The 22,201-nt window shown below is 50.9% G+C and overlaps 3 protein-coding genes across 15 annotated transcripts in view; 2 read left to right on the forward strand and 1 right to left on the reverse strand.

Moving 5' to 3' along the window:
- On the forward strand, nt 1–4,900 carry PEAK3 (PEAK family member 3). Of its 3 annotated transcripts, none has more exons than XM_065658793.1 (5): nt 1–503; nt 1,204–1,334; nt 1,608–2,266; nt 3,327–4,201; nt 4,331–4,900. In XM_065658793.1, exons 1-5 carry the CDS (start codon nt 397–399, stop codon nt 4,344–4,346), a joined length of 1,788 nt encoding a protein of 595 aa, XP_065514865.1. In that variant the 5' UTR covers nt 1–396; the 3' UTR covers nt 4,347–4,900. The 3 variants fall into 3 exon arrangements, with proteins under 3 accessions (XP_065514865.1, XP_065514864.1, XP_065514863.1); XM_065658792.1 differs by having other exon boundaries at nt 7–503; nt 3,327–3,638; nt 3,738–4,900; XM_065658791.1 differs by having other exon boundaries at nt 8–503; nt 3,327–4,900.
- Nucleotides 4,901–6,808: 1,908 nt separating this feature from the next.
- Nucleotides 6,809–11,482, reverse strand: OAZ1 (ornithine decarboxylase antizyme 1). The gene is given in 6 exon segments (XM_065699922.1): nt 6,809–7,240; nt 7,361–7,446; nt 8,510–8,682; nt 8,809–8,895; nt 8,897–8,954; nt 11,286–11,482. Coding segments are annotated over 6 exon segments (651 nt in total). The 5' UTR covers nt 11,402–11,482; the 3' UTR covers nt 6,809–7,109.
- Nucleotides 11,483–11,748: 266 nt separating this feature from the next.
- Nucleotides 11,749–22,201, forward strand: part of LOC136024362 (uncharacterized protein DDB_G0283697-like) — a 29,940-nt gene continuing 19,487 nt past the window's right edge. For 3 of the 11 annotated variants that reach the window (XM_065699610.1, XM_065699607.1, XM_065699618.1), the window contains exons 1-2: nt 11,749–11,860; nt 13,193–13,392. The gene's annotated coding sequence lies outside the window, so the exon portion shown is untranslated. Of the gene's footprint in view, nt 11,861–12,081; nt 12,727–13,192; nt 13,404–16,667; nt 16,758–17,381; nt 17,896–22,201 lie in introns of those variants that run through there. The other 8 variants (XM_065699616.1, XM_065699609.1, XM_065699614.1 and 5 more) reach the window with 7 other exon arrangements.

The raw sequence follows: 22,201 nt of genomic DNA on the forward strand, positions 1-22,201 counted from the left end.
CTGTAAGGCCTTGGCATGGAAACCACAGTGGTTTCTAACAGCTGTGCTCCTCTTGTGCAACGGCTGCAGGAAACCCCAGCAAAACCACTGAAGAAAACAAGACAAATCCCACCCCACCAATCCCTCGCAACCTGGCGAGCTGGGAATTAACTCCGTAGTTTGGGGGGGTTACTGTGGAAATCCCCCCTTCGATGCAGATGCCATGTGGAAAACAGCCCCCTGGAGAAGGGCGAAGCCTCCGTGAGCAGCTTGCGAGGGGCACAAACCCATTGCAGGAGGTTGCACCAAAGGCCAAGCCTCCGGCTTCCTTTAGCCTTACGAGATGCAGGTTTTGACAGAGCATCCTCCTGCGAGCGGGGCAGCGGAGAACGGCGCAAGGAGATTCCCGGCGGTGCCATGGCCGGCGCTGGGGGAGCCTGGGATGAGGAGCGGGAGCCGCTGTGGAGCCGGGAGATGGAGCTGGAGCCCCGCAGGCCCCCGCCGCTGCCGGGGAAAACTCAGAGGTAACAAAACTGCTCCGCAAACGGGGCCGAATCGGAGCTTCCCGCAGCACCCGGCGGGGCTGCTTCAGCCCGATGCTTTGCACCGTGCCAGAGGCAGGGCGAGAGCCTCGCTTGCCCAGTGGGTAGCGGGGGCTGAGCTGGGTCAGACAGGGACAAAACCTGGAGGTGCGCAGCGCCCGCAGCGAGGAAGGGAGCTCGTAAAGAAATGCACTGTGGCTCTGGTGCCGCCGGTGGTGGCAGCAGGGTCAGGGCCGCAGGTTTGCAGTGAGCATAGGAACAGGGAAGCGAAACCCCGGCGCGACTGCGGCCGGCTCCTTCCCCCTGCGCTCCTCCCCATGGGCTCCTGCTTGTCCTGCCCCGCACACCCGGGCACCTCTCCCACCGTCGTGTCCTCCTCGTGGCCACCCAACAGGGACCGCAGGGCAGACACAAACCTGCGTGTACAGACACACACGGGTCTGAACCAGCAGGTGAAGCCCCTGCGGCAGCCCCCACCCTTCCAGAGCACCCCCAGGATCCTCCAGTGCAGGACCTGGGGTCCCTGGGCCACCAAATGCGCTGCCTTTTGCCCCCAAACCACGCAGCCAGGGCTCCCCAGGCCGCTGCTTCCCCTTTTCTCCTTATTCTTCCCCTGACCCGGCACAGGAAGGAGCCAGAACCCCCGGCGGGGGGGTGATTGCTGACTCCAAGCTCTATGCAGGGCCACCATGCAGGCACAGGGCAGCATGCGTGCCCGCAGCAGCAGCCTGGACCTGGGTACCCCCATGCCAGACACCCCGAGGAACCACCCACCCCGGCCCCCCAACTCAGCCCTCATCTACAGCAACGTGGGTGAGTGATGCCCCGACCCCGCTGTCCTGCTCCCCAGTATCCCAGCTGGGGTGGTGGGGATGAACCCCACTGCTGAAGCCCACATCCTTCTCCAGTGGTACCCAGCCATCACCCCTCTGGCTGGCGCTGGGCATCGCTTTGAGGCTGGAAATATGCAGTGGGGCACATAACATCGTGTCTGTACTCCCACCCCACACCGTCTCCCACTTTCTCCCCTCTTCCTTCCTTCCCGGGAAGGTCTCAGACCCACTGTGTCCGTCCCTCCCTCCCCAGGAGAGCTGCGGGCTCACCTCACACCCCGCAAGGCCTGCCGAGGGGAAGGAGCTGGGAGACCCCCCCCTCATCCTGATGGGACCCCCCTGCCTCCCCCACTGCCCAAAAAGCAGCTCCAGCGAGCAGAATCCCTTCCAGAGCCGGGACCATCCCAGCACAATCGGAGTGACTCCACAACGTGGAGCAGCAGCACCCCACAGCCCCATCTACAGCGTGAGGAGGGGGCTCCCAGCTCCATCCCCTCACCGGACAGACCCTCCTGGGCACACAAGAAGCTCTTGACCAAGTCCCAAAGCCTGGGGGAACCAGCGGCCTGGAGCAGCCTGCAAAAATCCCCATCGCCCATCCCGGCCGCGCTGACGTTTGGGGCGGCAGACGGGGAGCTGGGGAAGCTCCTGCAGCTCCTGGACAGCCCGGACGGGGTGTGCAGGGTGGTGTTGGGGTGCCAGGAGGCCGCCCTGGCTCGGCTCTCAGCGCGCATCCAGGAGGAGCTGATGGGGCCGGAGGAGCGGCAGCAGCGGCTGCAGGCAGAGCTGGCAGGGAAGAGCTGGGCAGCGCTCAGCATCCTGGAGCGGGCGCCGTGCTGCGAGAGCCGGGATGCCTGGTACTTCCCGGTGGGCTTCAGTCTGGAGCAAGCCCAGGTGGTTTGCGCAGCCAAGGTAAGCAGGGATTGAGGGAGAATGGTCCGGGTGGAGCAGAGGGAGCAGCTCCTGTGGCTTGGGGGGGCTGCGGTGCTGCAGGCAAGTGTGAACCCGGAGTGTTGCCTTTTCCACGCTGGTGCTTCCCCTTTTTGCACCTACTTCTGCATTTGCTAAATGAGGCAGCGCTGCCAGTGCAGGCAGGGAGGGTGACAGCTCCCAAACAGCACATCAAGGGAAATGGACACTGGGGAAGATGCCCCGGCTCTTGTGAGACCTCACCTGGAGCATTGTGTGCAGTTCTGGTGTCCTCAACATAAAAAGGACATGGAACTGCTGGAACAAGTCCAGAGGAGGCCACGAGGATGATCAGGGACTGGAGCACCTCCTGTATGAAGACAGGCTGAGGAAGTTGGGGCTGTTCAGCCTGGAGAAGAGAAGCTGCGTGGAGACCTCAGAGCAGCCTTCCAGTACCTGAAGGGGGCCTATAGGGATGCTGGGGAGGGACTCTTCGTCAGGGACTGTAGTGACAGGACAAGGGGTAACAGGTTAAAGCTTAAGCAGGGGAAGTTTAAATTGGATCTAAGGAGGAAATTCTTTCCTGTTAGGGTGCTGAGACACTGGAATCAGTTGCCCAGGGAGGTTGTGAGTGCTCCATCCCTGGCAGTGTTCAAGGCCAGGTTGGATGAAGCCTTGTGTGGGATGGTTTAGTGTGAGGTGTCCCTGCCTATGGCAGGGGGGTTGGAACTGGATGATCTTGAGGTCCTTTCCAACCCGAACTGTTCTATGATTCTATGATTCATGGTCTTGAGGGGCCAGCGTACACAAAGGAAAGGATGGAGCAGAGCTGGCTCCTCAGGCAGTGCAGGATAAGACCCATTAAAGCAGCTTTGCAGCTCACCTGGGGGTTACACCCTACCTTGATTCCCATTTCTTGCTCAAAGCCATTCTGGTGGCTGCCAGTGGGTTTGGAGGGCGAAGGGGGGCCCAGCAGCGTGGTGGTGGCCCTGAGCTGAGGTGGTAGATGAGGCACCCCGTGGCTCCATCCTTGCAGCTGACCATGCCTTGTCTCTCCTTGCAGGTCCCCAAGCCATGTTGCACCAGCCTGGGGCTGCAGAGCTCCCTTGGGGTACACTGCAGCATCCAGCGCGTGATCGGCCGCTTCACCGACCGCCTCCCTTGGGAGCTGGTGCTCCCGGGAAGCCCTGGGGAGCAGAGTCGCTCCCTGCCCGGAGAGGAGCCAGCCCATCCTGCCACCCATCCTGTCCTGCAGGTCCTCATCTGCCCCGAGGTTCCCTACCAGACCCTGGCAGACTTCGTGAAGGGATCCCATGGTTTGCACAGGACCTGCCCTGGGCACTACGAACGCCTGGCTTGCCTCCTCCTCCTGCAGGTGTGCATGGGGCTGGAGCATCTCCGGGTGCAGAACGTGGAGCAAGGGGATCTCTGCCTTGAGAACCTGCTGCTGGTGCGGTGTCTGTGTCCTCCCCAGAGCCAGCAAGGCAAGAAGGCATCCCTAGGGCTTTCCCTTCCCAGGCTGCTCATCAGCAGCTTCTACAAGCTTAAAGATAAGCAAAGACCTTATTCTACCAGCCAAGAGCAGGACTGGACAGAGGGGCTTGCTGCACCACCCTCCCTGGTGGCAGATGAGCTGAACGTAGGCATGCTGATCTACCAGCTCTTGCACGTGGACATCTCCCTGGAGAGCGCCTTGGGGTTCAGAAGCAATAGACTTCCTGAAATCCCCTCCTTGTCCATCTACTCCACGGGACTCAAGCGTCTGGCCATGCTGCTTCTCCACAGAGATCCTTGCAAGAGGGTCTCTGTTGAGCAGGCAAAGAGCATCCTGCAGGTCCTGCTCTGGGGGCCTCGACAGGAGCTCTTTGCCAGGGCCAAGAAGACCCTCACCCTGCTGCGGAGCTGGGTGGAGGTGAAGAGGGCTCTGCTGCTCCTCAGGTTTGTGGAGAACTCGGCTGGGGCCGTGGGGAGCCCTGGCCTCGAGGAGTGGCTCTGCTGCCAGTACTTCAAGGAGGTCACCGAGCACACGCTCTACCAAGTGACCCAGGCTCTCTACACTCCCTAAAGGCAAGCTGAAGCTTAGCCCACCCAAAAGGTCTCCTCAAAGCCAAAACCCCATCAGGACCTGACCAAATCCACCAGCTCACAAGGAACCCAAGTTGGCCCTGGTTGGGTGAATTCTGTTGCCAAACCCAAACCCACACCCACTTTCCCCCCAGCACAAGAATGATGAAGCTGGGACCAAACTCCCACCCGTGGCTCCCATAACATGTGTTTTTATACCCTCAACCAGTTTTTGTTTGCTAGAGTCCGGTTTATCAGAGCATCTCAGGAAAGATGTCTGGATAGAAGCCACAGCATCAAGTGCCAGTTGCCAAGGAGAGTTTATGGGGCTTAGACTTTGCACAAACACCTCTCAGACCTCTCCTGTGGCTTTCAGTGTTTCAAAGCCACGCGTTACAGCTCACCTGAATGCACCATTAGCAAAGGAGAAATGCAATAAATACCTCGTATGACCCGCTCTCTTTAGAAACAATTTGTGGCACAGTCACAAATATAAATGACATTTTAAAGGGGGAAATACAGCAGCCACACAGCTTCAATAAAACCCAGAGCTGAGCCTCTTAAATACTGGACCTTTATGTGCTTCTTTGACAGCATTACACACACCAGTAACGTATCCACAGAGAAACACAAAGCCAAACTTCCCTGCCCAGTGGTGCTCAGCCAGAATGGCCTCGATGGTGTCTAATGAATAGCTCGGGTCAGTTTATGGCTGCTGCACCAGGGACCAGGCTGCAAGGTTGGTCTCTGGCTGCACCAAGGCAGGTCCGTGGCATCTGATGCTTGGTATGAAACATGCAGCACCATGTAGGATCCACACCCTGGTCCCCAAACCCATGCGGATGATGAGTGACTGTCACAGTGAAGCGCCACACAAGGCCCTGTTTGGGTCATGCCAATTATTATTAATTAAGTAATTATTAATCCATCCACGAGCATCCTCCATGGGCTGTGCACACAGCAGGATGGACCATCCTGGCCTTCCCCACAGCTACTGCTGGTGCAGCCCCAGCATGGCCATGGACATGGGCAGTAGCACATAAGGCAGTCACCAGAGCCTGTGGCATGGCTGAATTGGGGAAGATTCCTCCTAGGAGTCCCTGAGCTCAGAACAACCCCAAAAAAACCCAGTAAAACAGAGTTGTGACACACGCACCCCCAGGTGAAACCACAGAGGATGCTCCCTGCTCCATCTTTTGATGGGTTTCTGCCTCTGGCTCTGCTCATGGAGCATGGGCAGGCAGCAGCCTCATCATCTGGAGCTGAAGACCCAGCCAAGACCACAGCACCTCTCTTCAAGACTTGGGGGGACTTTTCCTTCCCAAAGCAGCACCCAAAGCAGCGCAGCCTCCAAGGAGGGACCAAACAAGCTCCCTGAGCACACAGACCCGGAAGGGGTCAGCACCCGAGCACAGCCGGGCCACAGAAACGTTCTAATTTCAGTATGGGCTTTTGGGTCAAAAACATGCGGGAAGGGTTGTCCAGGATGAGCCACAACCGCGTCCCCACCGTCTCTCCTGTAGTACCTCGCATGGCTACAAGACGGCAGTAAAGCCCATGGCACGGCTGGGACCTGCCCAAAGCCACCTTGGGCAGCGGATCCTGGAAAACAAAGAGGAAACCAGCCCAGCAGACGTGCACCTCCGAGCACCCCCTGCACCCCTGCTTCTGGTGACCCCCTCCTCTTCTGCCAGGAGAAGGTTGGAGCAGTCCAGCTCTGGGGCAACAGCACAAGAGGGACATGTAGAGAGGCCAGAGGGGGCCACAGAGTTGCTGCAAGTGCTGGAGCAGCTCTGCTCTGGAGCCAGGCTGAGAGCTGGGCTGGGTCAGCCTGGAGAAGGCTCCTTAACAGGAGGCCTTAGAGCAGCTCCAGTGCCTAAAGGGGCTACAAGAAACCTGAAGGGCCTTTGGACAAGGTCCTGTAGGGACAGGACAACGGGAATGGTTTTAACCTGCCAGAGGGGAGACTGATACGACCTCTTAGACAGAAGTTTGGCTTGGATTAAAGAACGCATGCTCACCTCTCTGAATAAGGTTTCAAATCACTCAGCAGGTAACTTTAGCCAACCCGTGACCCAAAGGGGGTGAAGGTGGCATAATGCTTTGGGCTAAACAGAAGCCTGTCCTGCCTACTCCACATCTGAACCCATTTCTGCCTTAGCTCTGCTACAGCAGGCCACCAGCAAAGACCTTGCACCTACTGCCTTCCTTGAGGGCTCCCCAGCCAGTGATCCAGCAAAGAAACAGTGACTGAGCACAGATGCAGTGTCCCAAATTACCACTGGAAATGGACCATTATGTCATTCTTAAGTAGGGCTTTTAGAGCATTGCTGAACTCCTTCAAGCCCTGGCAGATCACAGCCATGAGCTCCAGTCAAGCAAAGAATGACCAGCACCTTTCCAAACCTGCAACTTTAATGGCAGGGGCAGTTCCAGAGCCACCTCCTCAGAGTGTGAGTCTAAAACAGCTTAAACCAGCAATAAAAAGTAAAATATAAATTTTTATTTAGAATTAAAGCAAATACTTCAGTATCACAAACACAATATTAAACTTCAAGAAATATACTGCTAATTTGGAGGGAGCATTTATTTGCACAATCACAACATGCGCACAAATCCAGAGAAAGATGTGGAGTCTGAAATTTTCAACATCTCACCACCAGAGCAGTTGGTCACAACATTTCATACAGAGTTATATATGTACTGTAATAGATGTTGACAAAATTTCTACAGAATCATCTTTATAGACAACAAGAAAGCTCTAAGAGGCAAACATTGCAATCTAGTCTTCTTCTGATGAGTCTCTCTCAAGCGTGTAGGCCATGAAGCAAGCATCTGGTCTCTTGGGGACAAGGGGATGCCCTGGTCTCACAATCTCAAAGCCCAAAAAGCTGAAAGTCCGGAGCAATGCAGCTAGGAAAAAAAGCAGAAAATATTTCATCCACTGATGCTGTACAACAGTTCAAGTGTCCACCAAAACCAGCTTGAAAGAATGCTCCCATCAAAGGAGACAGTGCCCTGAGTTACACCTACCTCTATCATCTCTGTTCTTGTGGAAACAAATGAACACATGATCAACTCTAAGCTGTTCTTCAGCAAACTCCAGAAGAACTGCAAAACTGAAAGACAAATACAATGTGGTCAGCACACACAAGCAAGCACTTCCTTTAGAGACACTCAGACCCTGTTGACATCTGCACATGAATTTACAGGCCTGAGGAAGAGGCTGGGATGGAAACTCGCATCCACAAGCGATCCCCAAGCCCCAGGCCTAACTCGGAAATCTCCAGTAACAGAGATAGCATGCTTTACTGTGGCAGCTGAACAAAGAACTGCAGTGACAAGTTAAGAACCAGGCTGGTGTTCTCAGGAGATAGATGGAGCCACCCAGTAAGTTGCAAAGGCTTGAAATTACAGACCTTTTGGGTGGTTCTGACAGAACAGGGGTCCTCAAAGCAGGATCACTTAAGCTGTAGCCTCTTACACAAATGCATCAAGACCAGCAGAGGAGATTCTCCCCCTCTACTGTGCTGTGGGGAAATCCCCCGCCTCAGTTCTGCATCCAGCTCTGGAGCAACAGCACAAGAGGGACATGGAGCTGTCGGAGCAAGGCCAGAGGAGGCCACAGAGATATTGCAACAGCTGGAGCAGCTCTGCTCTGGAGCCAGGCTGAGAGAGCTGGGCTGGTTCAGCCTGCAGAAGAGGAGGCTCCAGAGAGAAGTTCGGGCAGTGCCCAGTGCCTAAAGGGGCTACAGAAAACCTGGAGAGGGACTTTGAACAAGGGCCTGTAGGGACAGACCAAGGGGAATGGCTTTAACCGCCCAGAGGGGAGACTGAGATGAGCTCTTAGGCAGAAGCTCTTCCCTGGGAGGGTGCTGAGGCGCTGGCACAGGGTGCCAGAGAAGCTGTGGCTGCCCCATCCCTGGCAGTGTTCAAAGCCAGGTTGGACGGGACTTGGAGCAAGCTGCTCTAGTGGAAGGTGGCAGGGGCTGGAGCTGGGTGAGCTTTAAGGTCCCTTCCAGCCCAAACCATTTGATGTTTCTATGATCAAGCACCATAACTAAGACTTCAAACTTCAGAACAATGAAGGCAAACCAACGACACTGAAGTGCTATTCCACCCTACTGACAGGCCTTTGAGACAGAGGCAAGTCAGACCAGAGCTGCATTTTAGCCAACCCACCTGTCTTTGCTCCCTTCAGGCAGAGCACCACTGGGAATTTCAATGTAGAGGTTGTTGTTGTTCAGCACTGCTCTCCAACTAATGTGTTTGGCATCTGTAAGCCTTGACTGGACATTCAGAATTCTTGTCCTGTTATTAGATGTTAGTTCTTCTGTTACATTCAGCCGATTATCCTGCAGCAGTGAGATGTGCATGGTTACTTCCAGTTCAGTTTAGAGAAGGGGTAATCCTACTGATAGGCTTGAGGCAAGAAACACATTCAAGCTCACCAGAGCAGGCAGCTTATTACTGATACTCACCGAATAAAATAAATTAGCTGAAAGATTGTGATCCCTCTGACTATTCCCTCGCCCACCTGGGATCTTCAGGGGTGGGTGAGGGACATCAGGAGCACCACCGAGGCCCCGGACCCAGGTTACTACAGCAATTGAAGGGAACCCTGGAACTAGAAAAGGAGCACAGTTAGAGATACAGAAGGGAGTGTTAGACAAAGGGATTATAGGAATTAGATGTTTTAAACAGTAATCAGATGGCAAGATTTAGAAAATAAAACCCAACCTAGGGCAAGAGAACTCCTCCCACTGCGACCTAAACAAGTGGTAAGACAAAGGAGCCTCCAGACCAGGGATGGAGCACTGCTGCCTTACACCCAGACCCACAGGGTCAGAAAGCTGCTACTGCAGTATTTTGAGGGAAAGACTAACTTGGAGATGAAAACACTCTCAGCTTGAAGTGAACAGGGTATCTATCTCGATACCAAGGCAGCAGAATGCTTGACCTGAATTCAAGAGAGGAACCATTCTACTGTCACATACACAAGATGCCATTTTCTCCCCCACCTTGTTCTTGGAGTTGGCACCAGTATACTGCCCCAGCAAGCCAGGGGTCATTTTCCCCTGTGATGTATGTCCCTAATCACCTCATACCTTGGCACCAGCACATTCAGCTCGAGGATCAGCAAGCTATATGAAATAGCCTCACAGATGACACTACCTCAAATGCTTTCACCATGCTCCGAAGCACAATCACCACTTTTCACTTTGAGACCATACCTGAGCATTTGGCCAACCTACAAACCTTTCTACTGAATTCCTCAGAGCAATTTCACACTGCTTCAGTGTTTCAGGTTAAAAACGTTATCCTCTTAAGATACGAAGCCTATTTCTTGTATGCACGCTAAGTTTCACACCATCCACATAAGCCTGCTTAAATGAATAAGCCTGCTACTGTAGCAAGAGCCATGGTGCCTGGCCCCTCCCTCTGCACCATCCTTCACCCTGCAGGCTCACTCTTGAGTTGCGTCATCTCAGCAGATGCAGCAATCGAGGCCCTTAGGGAAATTTTCACAATCATCCTGTCTGTGAGTGCCAGCAGCCATTTGCAAATCAGAATAAACATGTACCAAATAATCCACCATTTTGCACAGTTCACATGAATTTCCTCTTTTTCATGAGCCGCAGGTTTGGGATGAATAATCTGCATAAGAAAGGCACTGAACGTCTATATGAGTGAAATATTATACACGGGAAGGCATCAGTCAACACAGCAACTGCAAAGGTTTATTTAAAAAAATGAAATTACACTATTAAAAGAGCATTAAATCCATTATTTTACGCTCTTTGAAAGGGTCAAAAGACACTTCCTCTTAGTATGAGCATTAGGTACTTGTTTCCTATCACAATGACTGCAGAGCCATGCATTCCCAATTACCTTACAAATAAGCCTCTACGCACCCAGCTCAGAAGTGTGCAGTGGCAACCCTTGAGCCAGTCTCTCCTTTCCCCCAATGAAGGGTGGTGCATAATGAAGGCCGCCTACACTTTGCTATCAACAATGCATTTCTGAGTGATGCTCGTGCGCACCTACACCTCTTCGAGGGAACACAAGCTGTAAAAACCAGCGAAGTACAAAAATGGCCCTCTAAAAATAATGCTAGAACTCATTTCCTAGTCCACATACAAGGTCTCATCCCAGCTCCCTTCATACGAGGCAGACTGACATCCTAAGTGTCCGTCACCCAGATTCAGGTATTTCCACCCCAGCATCTGTCGGGATTGTTTAATCTTTCGGTTGAGTTTTAAACTAGCAGCCCTCCTAACGCTCTTATATTCTACTTTAGGCTCAGTACCCTCGATTAGATTTCAAGAATATCTACGATTACATAAGGGGATAACAACTCCAAATCCTTTGATATCTTTGCTTAATTGTTGTTTTTTGCCCCCTCAGGGGTTAGAAGGCACCTCCAGGCCCTGCCTCCGGCCCGGCTTTGTCTGCAGGCTCCCTTCGGCCCGTTGGCTTGCTCGAGAGCCGCTTACCCGGAGGGCAGCGAGTTGGTTCCAAGGCTTCCTCCCATGGCTGTGACAGCTCCAGGGAGCTCTCCCGCAGGCAACTAACGTGGCACAGGGCGGGAGGCAGCCGCAGGCACCCCCCGGGAGGGGAGGACGTGTCGCGCAGCACGGCGGCGGGTGACGCCGCACGGAACCTGGGTGCACCCGGCGCTGCCACCGCCTTGGCCGTTAAAAAAAACCCTTTTTTTACCCCATTCCCTCCCTTCTTTTTCTGAGGGGGAGGAAGGGGGGAAAGGGGCCAGGCCGCAGCGCCCAGCACTGAGGCGGCGAGGGCCGCCCCTCCCCCTGCCGCCACGGAGCACCCCTCCCCCCGGCCACAGGGGAGGCGACGGGCGCTTGCAGGACGAGCAGGGTGGGCCCTGAGGGGAAGGGAGACGGCGGCGAGCGCCCGGCGGTGCCGTAGGCTGAAGGAGGCCCCGGCCCCTCACCTGCTCTGTCCGGTACTGAGGCTCAACACAGCGGGCATGATGGTGCTTTTATTCCCCTCTTTCTCTCTAGCGAAGCAGTGACTGTTGAGTATCCGCTGCAGGGAGGATTTCACCATCCGGCCGCTCTGGTCCGAACCCCGAAACCCTCCGCTGCCTCGCTCCGGCCGCTCCCCAGGCACTCGTACACAAAATGGCACCGCACCACCTGTGGGTCCTTATATACACTCTTCAGGCCACGCCTCTCGCCGTGGCACCGCCCCCGACTGGGAAGAGGCCCAATCTGGTGAAACGTCCCTGGTAAAGCCTCTCTTTCTATTGGCTGATGGGAGCTCGGGGCGGGGCGAAACAGCGACAGCTTTCTCTATGGGCTGGCAGCGTGAGGGGGTTCAACATTGGCTAGAAGGGCTCGGGGCGGAGAGAAGAGGGAGAATGGCGGTCTCTGATTGGCTGCGCTCGCCGTGGGTGGGCGAGGCCTGGCGGGGCTCGGCCGCGGAGGCTTCGGCGCGGAGCCGCAGCCTTCACTTCCCCTCGGAGCCGCCGGTTCGAGTCCCGCGTCCGCGCCCCGCCCGGCTGAGGTAAACCGCGGGGGAAGGGAGGGGCTGGGCCGGCCCCGGCCTCGCGCATGCGCGGGGCAAGCGTGGGGCCAGTGGCCGGGGAGAAGTGGGGCAGGAGGGTCCGAGGGGGGTCTGGGTCTGGGTCTGGGTCTGGGTCTGGGTCTGGGTCTGGGTCTGGGTCTGGGTCTGGGTCTGGGTCTGGGTCTGGGTCGGGGTCGGGGTCGGGGTCGGGGTCTGGGCATCACCGCGGGGCGGTCAGGTCTCAGAGCAGCGGGGCCTGCTGTGGGGAGCAGGGGGCATCGCTCCCCTCCCAGCTGCCGCTCAGAGCGCTTGTGGGCAAGATGCTGAGAGAAACTTGGACTGAAATAACAGGAGGATCCCCCGAGTACTGGAGAGGGGCCCTAAAAGAAGGGCCCCAAGTTGTGGCTGGGGTTTGGGGTGCAGGGTTTGGGCTGTGGCCGTGCCCCCGCTCGCAGTGGGCAGTTTCCCTCTGGCCTGTGTGTTGTGCTGGCTGGGGCAGTAATGTAGGGCTTTGGTTGCCTGGGGAATGGTTGGTGGTTGCCTTTGGAATGGAGAAGGGCTTTGTGTTGTACCTTCACGGGGAAGCGAGTAAATCCCGGCTGTTCGCAGCGCAGAAGTTGGGCTGTGATAAAACGTAGCGCTCTGCTTTTCATCTGCAAGGATGTGGCAAATCCAAGGCTTGGGAACACAGCTGGGTCTTTCCACAGCCCCATGGCAAGAGCAAAGTCGGGAGGAAAGGATGGGAGTTTGGAAGCTGGATGCTCCACTTCTCTTTTGGATAATAGTGATGAAAACACAGATTCATCCTTTTGGGGCTGGGGGATCAATCTAAAATCCATCTTAAAAGCAGCAGATGTGTACAAAAGGTAAATAGAGTATAGCAGGTTATAATTGCCGTGACAGGAGAGCTTTGTCTTCACCATTTCTGACCATTTCAGCCTGAAAACCAAGTCAGAAGGACATGACAGAAGCCAGGGCGCATCCTAGACAGCGCGGCTTATCCTGTGTGGAAAGACAGCTCAAAATAATGGTGTAAATGATAGGGAATTGAGTTTGCAGTCAGGTGCGCCTTCTAAATCAAGTGGGAAAAGGCGTTTGTAGAGCCAAAGAACACCACTAAGGAGCCGTTGTAGTGATTTTCAAAACAGTGGCTTTCTAAAAAGGAAACAAATCAATGTAGATGGCTGTGTTTGCTTTATTCGACCCGCGCTGGGCACGCCTGTTTTATTGCCTTCAGATGCCATTGCTGCATTTGGGCATTTGATTATATTTTAGGGATTTTTTTTTTACTATCTTGCTCATTTGTATTTGCTTTAAAATATTCCCATCCAGGAGCTCTGAGTCCATTGATTGGTTCCACTTTGCACACGGATAAGTGTCTAAATCCCAACCCACCTTCTGTGTCCTGAAACTGCTCTGATTGACTATGATGGAACAAAGTGTATTGCTGAAAGAAAACCCTCTCTGTTCTCCTACAGCTTAAATGAGAAGCTGAGCCTGGCCAGCAGCCAGTGGCTAGTCTGGGAGTTGTGGTAAGTAAGAGGTATGAGAGAAAAATCCCTTTCCTGCTGCAGCTACATGCACTTAGCTCCCAGAACACAACATAACTGAGACATTAGTGCTTGCTTTCACCTCGCGCTCTAGATTTGGTGGTTGATTTATGGAGGGGAAGCTGGCTGCCATTTAGTGCATTACCCAGAGACCGATTTGAAACAATGGGAGAGCTGCAATTCAGGAATATCCGGACCAAATGAAGCACATCAGAGAAGATTTAGCAGTTCATGGTTTGGGTGTTGTATTAGAAAGGTTTTCCTGATGGGGGAATGAATGTGTTAGTCAGTGAAAGCACTGCCTGAGCATTTTGTTTCATTATTTCTAATAATGACATTTATTATTCATGTAGTAATCTGACTGTAATTCCTTATAATGGAATTGCATTAGAGATTACCCTTGCAGCTGCTTGCCTCTTTACTGTGGCACTGGGAACAGCTTTGCCCTTTGGATGCTTGTTGTCTCCATGGGCCATCATCCTATTTTACAGCGAGTGATCCAGCTGATGCTGTGGTGCTCTGTAGTCTGCAAAAAGCCCAATCAACCTGTTTTGCTTTTGTGTGTTTAATATGGTGTGGGATTAGTTCCAGCTGTGGTTTTGCTGAGATAGCCTAACTTCCAGTTTAGCAGTGACAGTGATTCATAAACCCTCGCAGAGAAGCCTCTGACTCACGACTTCAGGATTACCAGCTGAGGAAGTTTGAGATGTTGCCATCTCCAGCTGGTTTTTTTACCTCTGGTTTGCCATAATTCCCCTATCCATGGCAGTAGGCAGGAGTAACTACGCGTCAGTGTCTTAGTTACGCCAGCAGCATCCCTAGTTTGACATTTAAGGCTAGGTCAGACAGGGTTTTGACCAACTTGGGTTAGTGGAAGGTGTCCCTGCCCATGGCAAGGGACTTGAAACTAGATGAACTTTAAGGGCCCTTCCAGCTCAGCCCATTCTATGACTGTAGTCCAGACCCATCTCAGTCCCAGGGCTGAGTGAATGCTCGATTCACACTGGGCAGTGAACCCTAGTAGCTGGTGTGTGGGCATCAATTTCTGCTTGCCTGTGTCAGTTGTGGCACAGCAGCTTTCAACACAGAGGCAGAGAATCTCATCCTCTGAAAGACTGGAAGGAGAGTTTATGGCAGCACAGGAGTAAGTTGAAGTCAAATTCAAAACTGATGGCTGATGTAAACAGATGTTAGAGCAAGAAATGGGCAGGTTAATGAAACTGAATGTCCTTCCTCTTCATTGTGTGTTTCCAGGTTTGCAAGTGTTTGTGATCAGATGACACGAAACTAGTGCTTAGAAAGATGTAGAGGACCTGAAACACTCATAAGACTTGCCAGTTCTGAAGTCCTGCACGTTGATACCGTAGTTGTATCACATCTTTTATTTTGAGAAGGAAAGATAAACTGTTCTGTTGTTTAGCTGATTAAAACATAACTAAATGGCACAGCTGCAAATATTGGTGCTTCTGTGTGTTTTTCCGCCACTGAGGAGGCAATTGGAAAGGGGGCTGCTGCAGGTGTCGATGAAACGGCTCCAATGTCCACGTTCTAGAGGAGTAACAAAGCTCCAGTGGAGGTGAATGGGGAAAAAAAAAAGATATTTGACATGTAGCAGAACTCCCCGTATATTTTCTGCTTGGCTGGATCATGCTGTCATAGCTCTTCTTGAATGTGGAAATTGATGTTTATGGCATTTAGCAGTATCATGGGAATTAAGCTGTCTCTTATTTGCTGACTAGGGAAGTACAACAGAAAGAAAAACATGAGCTCTCTTTTAAAGTATGTGCAGTCCTTACATACCATTACACATTTAGTAACTCCCCCAAAATGGTAAAAAATAATAATAATAAATCAGTTGAGCCAGACTATCAAGTTGTTCCAATTGCCTTTTATAGAATTGTAGAATAGTTAGGGTTGGACAGGACCTTAAGGTCACCCAGTTCCAACCCCCCTGCCATGGGCAGGGACACCTCATACTAGACCATGTCGCCCAAGGCTCTGTCCAGCCTGGCCTTGAACACTGCCAGGGGTGGAGCATTTGCCACTTCTTTGGGCAACCTGGCCTAGTGCCTCACCACCCTCACAGTCAAGAACTCCTTCCTTATATCCAACCTGAACTTCCCCTCTTTCAGTTTGAACCTATTACCTCCTGTCATATCACTACAGTCCCTGATGAAGAGTCCCTCTCCAGCATCCTTGTAGCCCCCTTCAGACACTGGAAGCTGCTCTGAGGTCTCCACGCAGCTTCTCTTCTCCAGAGTGAACAGCCCCAATGTTGTCAGCCTGGCTCCACAGGGGATGTGCTCCAGCCCCTGATCATCCTCGTGGCCCTTCTTTCTGTTTCCTCTCCAGAAAGACTCTACTCGTTCTTACAGTTTTAAGGGTTATCTAGAGATGCAGCCCTGCACCAAAACCGAACAGAAACTGAAGCAGAGATGTCCATCCTGATGTGTTTCCACAGAAATCACTGTGTGTGATGACTTCCCCACTCTGTAATGTAGCCACTTTTAGTCCCAGAATAATTTAAACGTTCATCTTGGTCAGCTCTGTGTGGAGATGAAGCACATCAAAAGTCTGTGAGGCCTTTATCAAAACACTGGGCAGTGGTATTTCTAAACTTCGTAAACCCACAAGCATTGCAAAGCAGGGCTTTTATGTCAAACCATCTCCTTCCTTAGAGCTTTTGGTTCCCTTCCTTACAGGTAACAGTTAACTACCAGTTATCTAATTTTAAATAACTCCCCTCACCAAAAAAAAATCACTGTTTGGCGTGTTAGAATCTATTCTGATCTTTGTGGGACATGTAATTAGAACACTTTTTCTAGCTGGAAAACTCTACTCGTTTTCATTGTCACCCAAGTGAGAATGATCTGATTTGAAGGTCAGGTTTTCTGCAGACCCACTTGTGCTGGAAAGACATCCTGCATGCCACTGCCAAGTTAAGCTGGAATTCTTAGATGTTTACTAGCACAGGGAAGAATTTCTTTTCCAAGATCTTTGTGAGATATTGAACTAAAGGAAAGCAGTTACTACTTTGTCAGGCCAACAAATGTCTGTACTTCTTACCAAAGAAACTTTGGATCTCTGCTTTCTCACTTAAAACAAGCTGACATGAAGAGGACTGTATATCGATTGCAGATGAGATAACAGATGCTTAAAATGATTTAAAGTCTTGTTATCTGATTCAAGGGTGTAATCCAACATCGTGCTTGTCACCTGATAAGTGCTGAGTTGTTTTCTTTACATTTGCAGGATCGAACTCATCATGTTTTGCAGTTCACTTTCCATATAGAAATAATGTGGAGGAAAAGGGGAAAGCCAGAAGTAAGAACAGGAAATATAGTCAGGTAGGAAGCGGGTTAGCCAGCAGCAGAAGGCCCAAGATGCGGTCAGAGGATGGCACCTTGAGAGTCCTGGGGAAAGAAGTGTGCCTGAGCAATGTGTTGTTACGGTTCTGTAGCTTAAGAATGATGTTCCACAGGCTTAGGTTTTGTATCGATTTTTCTTTGGGTTACAAACAAATGGTCATGAGGAAAGCTGAGGTAGTTACACAACAATAGCAGGAGATATTGCAGCATCCTCGCTTCCACAATCCATTTTCTGTTTCATTTACGTTGGGCCCGATACAGCTCACATCTCCATCCTCTCCCTCTGCTTCCCTCCCCAAGTTGACAAGAGGTGATGGAGGCTCTTGCAAAGGGTTCAGTGCCATCAAGGGGAGATTGAGCACTGGGTGAAAGCAGTGGGGTGCTGAAAAACCAAACCCCTCTGTGGTCACATTGTGATTGGCATTTTGGCATGCGGTGGCTTTCTGGAGTTCTTCCATGAACATTTTCTTTCTCTGCTGACCCGTTTCCCTCCCTTGCTTGCTGGAGCCTTTGTGTGGTAGATTTATATCTTTTTTTGCTTTTTTGCTTAGCTTCCCTTTTCTCCTACAGAATCGTTCAGCACAATCTGATGTTTCTTTGCAGGATGGGCCACTTTCACAGCCTCCGTGTTGGGAAGGCAGCTGGACGGCGTGGCTTATTTTCCCCCAGTTCCTATTGTGCTTGGATCAGTCAACCTTAGGGACGAGGAAGTGCACAGTACAGCTCAGCTTTTGTAACTCCGCATTTCGTTTGGAAATGTTATCAAAACAAACAGATGTCAGCAGGATGAACGTTAAGACCTGTGCAGAATCTGCTCTGTCAGAAACGAGTTCAGAGTCAGTTTTGCCTGCCTAAACATTTCGCCCAGCAGCTCATTAAAATGGATATATTCAAAGGAGACTTCCCCTCCCACCCCAGATTAGATCATTCCTGCGATAAGAGCATTAACAAGCATATTTTGCCATAAATAAAATGAACAAGCCTCGAGGGCAAGGAAGGTTATTTAGCCTGCAATAAGTTGTATCCCACACTCGTCCTTTACAGAATAAGGGAACCAGTTCATCTCTTTGTTGTAGCTGAGAACAAGCCCGACAATGGCCTCTGACCAGCAGAATGGGCAAGTGGAGTTTCTTCCAGCTGTATGTTTGTGCTGCATGCTGCTTTATTTTGGGTATAATCCCTGTGGATTCAGTGCTTAGCGCAGTCCCTGGCAGAGCTCATACAGAGCTGTGCTAACAGCCAGGGCAGCCCTCGGGGTGTGTAAGAGGGATGGGGAGGTCCAGGCCTGGCAGACGTTGCTTTTGCAGGTTATTTGAGCTGCATGCAGCCTTGTGCTTTTGTCCACGAGTTATCTGTGTTTGAACCAATATTTACTCATGGCTCTGTGTACTGAGATAATCAGCAATCCCTCCAAGTGAGAGTGGAGCTGGAGCAGGCCATCAGACCAGCTTAGCAGCTCAGGTTGTTTATTTAAATAATACTCTTTAATTTCAGGCTGGTGAAAGGTGGCAGCTTGACAGCTCTGGGGAGCCTTAACCCGCACAGCTGGTAGAGCAATGGCAGCACAAGCTTCCCCTGCAGCACACCCACTCTGACCTGTTCACCCACTGCGCCTCTTCAGTCAGAAAAAGCCCTGGGATGGGGAGAGGACCCATGAGCTGTGCAGGCCTTGGCATGTCCCCACTGCTTGCATTGTACGTGACAAACCGAAATCTAGACAAACAGTACTATCATGATATCTAGAAGGGATTAACAGCAAACTGCTGTCACATAAGCCACCAAGCTGCCGACACAGTTAGGAGTGGAGGCTTTAAAATGAAGGCAGCTCTATTTCATTACTAGAATTTTCCAGTTTTCCTAAGGCTGCTTTAGGTACACATTAACTTACCCTGTCTCCTGTTTGTTATTAACTCCAGAAGAAGCTGAGATTTGAAGGGTTCAGTTCTGGTGTGAGCCAGTGCAAAGCAGCATCGCTTCTACTGCAGTGCTCCCAAGAGCATCTCAATGCCTGTCCCAGTGTCCCAGGCTTTAGGGGAGCTGTTGGTTCCTGCATGTCCTGCTGTGTGTAAGCCCAGCAATCCCACAGAGCTTCCCACTGCCGAGGCAGGGCAGCCTAATCTTTGGGGAGTGCAAGAGCACACTTCCATGCAGAGCTAAGTGTGTGCTCATAACTCTTAATAAGACCAGTAGATTGTCTGAGGTGCTAGAAGATAAAGAGGTAGTATAAGGAGGGCAAGAAACCTTGAAATTACTGTTGAGGATTGGACTGATGACCTAGTTAGTTTGATTTCCTGCTTCCAATGACTTCTACCAAGTTCTTCAGGTGATGATCTGGAAACCTGCTTCAGAGGTGTGCAAAGAAAGGGAGCAGTTGTGATTATAGGAAATAAACTGGCTGGGCAGGAGTTAAGAGCTAGTTCTGAAGTTTGGGGGGGAGAGGGAGGAGGAGTATTTTAACTACTATTTTGTTCCTCCAGACATCTGCTCCCCATATAAATGTTTGCTCTTCCTTGGGTCAGAGTGTTCCCAGGTCAGATTGTCTAGCGGGTATGTCCTTTCAGATTGCACTGCAGATTCCAGTGGTGCTCTGCCTTCCTGGTGCTTCCTTGAACTTTTGTCCTACAGCACATTAATTTCTTAGCTCACAGTTCCTTGTTCCCTGTGACGTTTCCGTGTTTGGCTTCACACACAGACATATCTTCAATCTCTGACTGCTGGCAGAGATCAGGCAGCGGAGGAAGCCAAAGATCATGCACTATGCAAGTGGGCAGCCTCAGCCTGTCTTCAGACTCACTGAACTCATTAGGGAGGAAAAGGTAATCAGCTGTCCTTCAAGGAACAGGATGTGGCAGGAAGCAGTGAGAGTCAGCAGGTCAGTCCTTAACAGCTGTCAGAACAATGTGCATAGTACAGCAGCTCTGGAGTTCTGCTAAATCAATTCACGAGCTTAATGGGCTACAACATCCACATTGGAACTGGTCCCTGCAGAGACTAGAGTGCGGCTGCAGATCCTGCACCATACCTGTGACCACTTGTATTCACTAGACAGGGAAAATAGCAGCTGTGTTTTACATATTTAAGCTTCCAATGTCACCTCTCAGTCCTTGCAGCCCTCCTGCTCCCTTTGGAGGCTGCTTGTATCACTTCTGGATGAGGAAACTGAGACAGGATAAAGGACCAGCCTCAGGCTGTACAGAGGCAGCGGTGGGATGAGAGCTGAAGAGGTCTCTCGGCTCTGCTCCCTTCAGGCTACCTCCTCTCACCTTGAGTCCTATGGAAAATAGATTGGGGGGTTATATCACTTTTAAAAGTCTCCTCGATGTACCTTTGAAATACCGAATATGTTCTTTTGAACCTAAATTATCTGCCCTTATCCTGTCTCAGCTCTCATTGATAATCCTCTTGTTTGCCTTTAAAAATATTTATGGGAGATTATTCTTTGGCAGCGATAGTTATGTTTCATTCTCTTTTCTATTATACCGGGCTTTTCTTTCAATGGATTCCTGAAGTCTTGCCATTTGCTATTGTTAGGTTTATGTATTGTGGTTTTAAGATTTTAAATGGGTTCAGAAAAACGCTTGCTTGTGGTAACTGGATACTTTTCCCCATGAACTGTTTTGGAGGTGGCCACAAGATATGAATTTATACAAAGCTGTATTTTTTAAATTTGATCATTCTCATGATGACACTGATTGATTAACCCCACCTTGGGCCTCTGACCAGCATCACTGCAGCTTGGGTCTTTGTCCAGCAACACCAGTGTGATGGCACTGAAACTTTGGTCAACTGGATCACCACTCTGTGTCCCCAGGCCTTCTAAAACTCTGCATTTTAACAACGAGCCTTTCCTGAGCCTCACATGTAAAGCAATGCAAATAAAGTTAATAATATATAAGGCTTGATTAAGCCTTTACTGTTCCAGTTCAGGCTGTGACACCACAGGCCAGGCCTGGGACATTCAGGGCTACTTTAGGACTGGTGTCTCCATTTGCAGACGTAGAGGTTCCTGCTGACAGCTAGCAGCAGTTCTCTGTCCAGCCTTAAACATAAGCCGTCAAGAAGTTTCTGTCATCTTCATCTTGGTACTGAGCTTTGTATTACAGTTAGTATTAGTTGCCTTTGCAGAAGGCCATATAACCCATGTTGCTGCCCCAGGAAAGGATCAGCTTTTCAGGAATCACTCCTGACAGATGGTTCTAACCCGTTTGTGAAATCCTAACCCTTCAGTGACAGAGAGGCCAACATTTCCCTGGACAATCTCTTCCAATACTCTTCTGTCTTTGCTCCTACAAAGTATTTGTGCTTTTCCCCTTAAATTCATGACTGCTATTCATCCTTCTGTCTCTGTGGGCAAGATGACAGTTTCTCTTCAGTCTCTCATTGTATTCATACAGGACACAGTCAAGCTCTTCAGCCAAAACGCTTCTCACAGCAGTTCCAATGAGACCTTTTTTCCATGACCTCCAGGTATAACAGCTGTGACACATTTGTTTGGAGGAAACTGTAAGATTAGAAAAAACAAGCTGTTCTTAATTTTCCTTGAAAATAAGCTATTGTTGCAGCTCTCCAAGATCCGTGCTCATTATAGGTCTTTGAAAAGTTACCAGTCTCAAGGCACACACAATTTAAGTCAGCTCATGTATCTTCTTGGATTGACTTCTCATCTAGGAAGATTTCAAGAACTCTTGACACAGTTTTGTGGGCATGTTGGGTGCTGGGTTTAGCTTCCCAGTTTCAGAGGCTTGTAGGATGTCTTTACTGATGGAGGCATAGGGCCAGGAGAGACCTTCTGAGTCAAATACAGACCTGCTGTCCACGCGTGCTCTTAGGATTCTGTTTGTAAAGGTACAGTGCTCCATCCTCACAGCCTCCAGTGTGTCCCCTGCAAGGCCATCCCCCATGCTGAGTGCTCTAAGAGTTATGAAGCTCCTTTTTAATCCCAGTTATATTTACTCATAGCTGATTTTTTTCCCAGTTGGTTTCATGCCAGCATTGTCCTTACTGCTTAAATAGGCATCTCAGCTCTCTCTGGGGTGTTTTTATGTGTAGCAATCCTACCCCTTCTGGCCTTTGTTTTGTTTGGCTAAGCTCCCTGAGATCATCTTCTGTAGAAACTGCCTTTCTCCTTGTTATGCTTCTTGTCAAGGAGCCATCCAGACTCTTTCCCACACAAGCTATGTATGTAAAGCATCTCTCCATGACCACGTAAGTGCCATCACCTCTTAGGTAAAACCCAACTATTTATAAATGTATTTGATGGATATTGGAAAGGAGCTTAAAAAGCATGCACATTCAAGGAGAACAGGGAGCAAAAAGCTTGGCACATCTACCTGGGGGGTTGTAATTCGATGAGGATGGTTTGGGCTTGGGCCTTCACAAAAGGGCTGTTGGAGCATCACGACTGGATCCTGTGATTCATTTGG

The sequence above is a fragment of the Lathamus discolor genome, chromosome 21 (genome assembly GCF_037157495.1).
Source record: "Lathamus discolor isolate bLatDis1 chromosome 21, bLatDis1.hap1, whole genome shotgun sequence".
NCBI lineage: Eukaryota > Metazoa > Chordata > Aves > Psittaciformes > Psittacidae > Lathamus > Lathamus discolor.

Bases quoted from the DNA above. Each gene is read 5' to 3' on its own strand.
- PEAK3 (XM_065658791.1), top strand. From the start codon at position 397: ATGGCCGGCGCTGGGGGAGCCTGGGATGAGGAGCGGGAGCCGCTGTGG. The intron at 504-1,203 runs GTAACAAAACTG...AGCTCTATGCAG, and splicing joins CTGCCGGGGAAAACTCAGAG to GGCCACCATGCAGGCACAGG. The intron at 1,335-1,607 runs GTGAGTGATGCC...CTCCCTCCCCAG, and splicing joins CCTCATCTACAGCAACGTGG to GAGAGCTGCGGGCTCACCTC.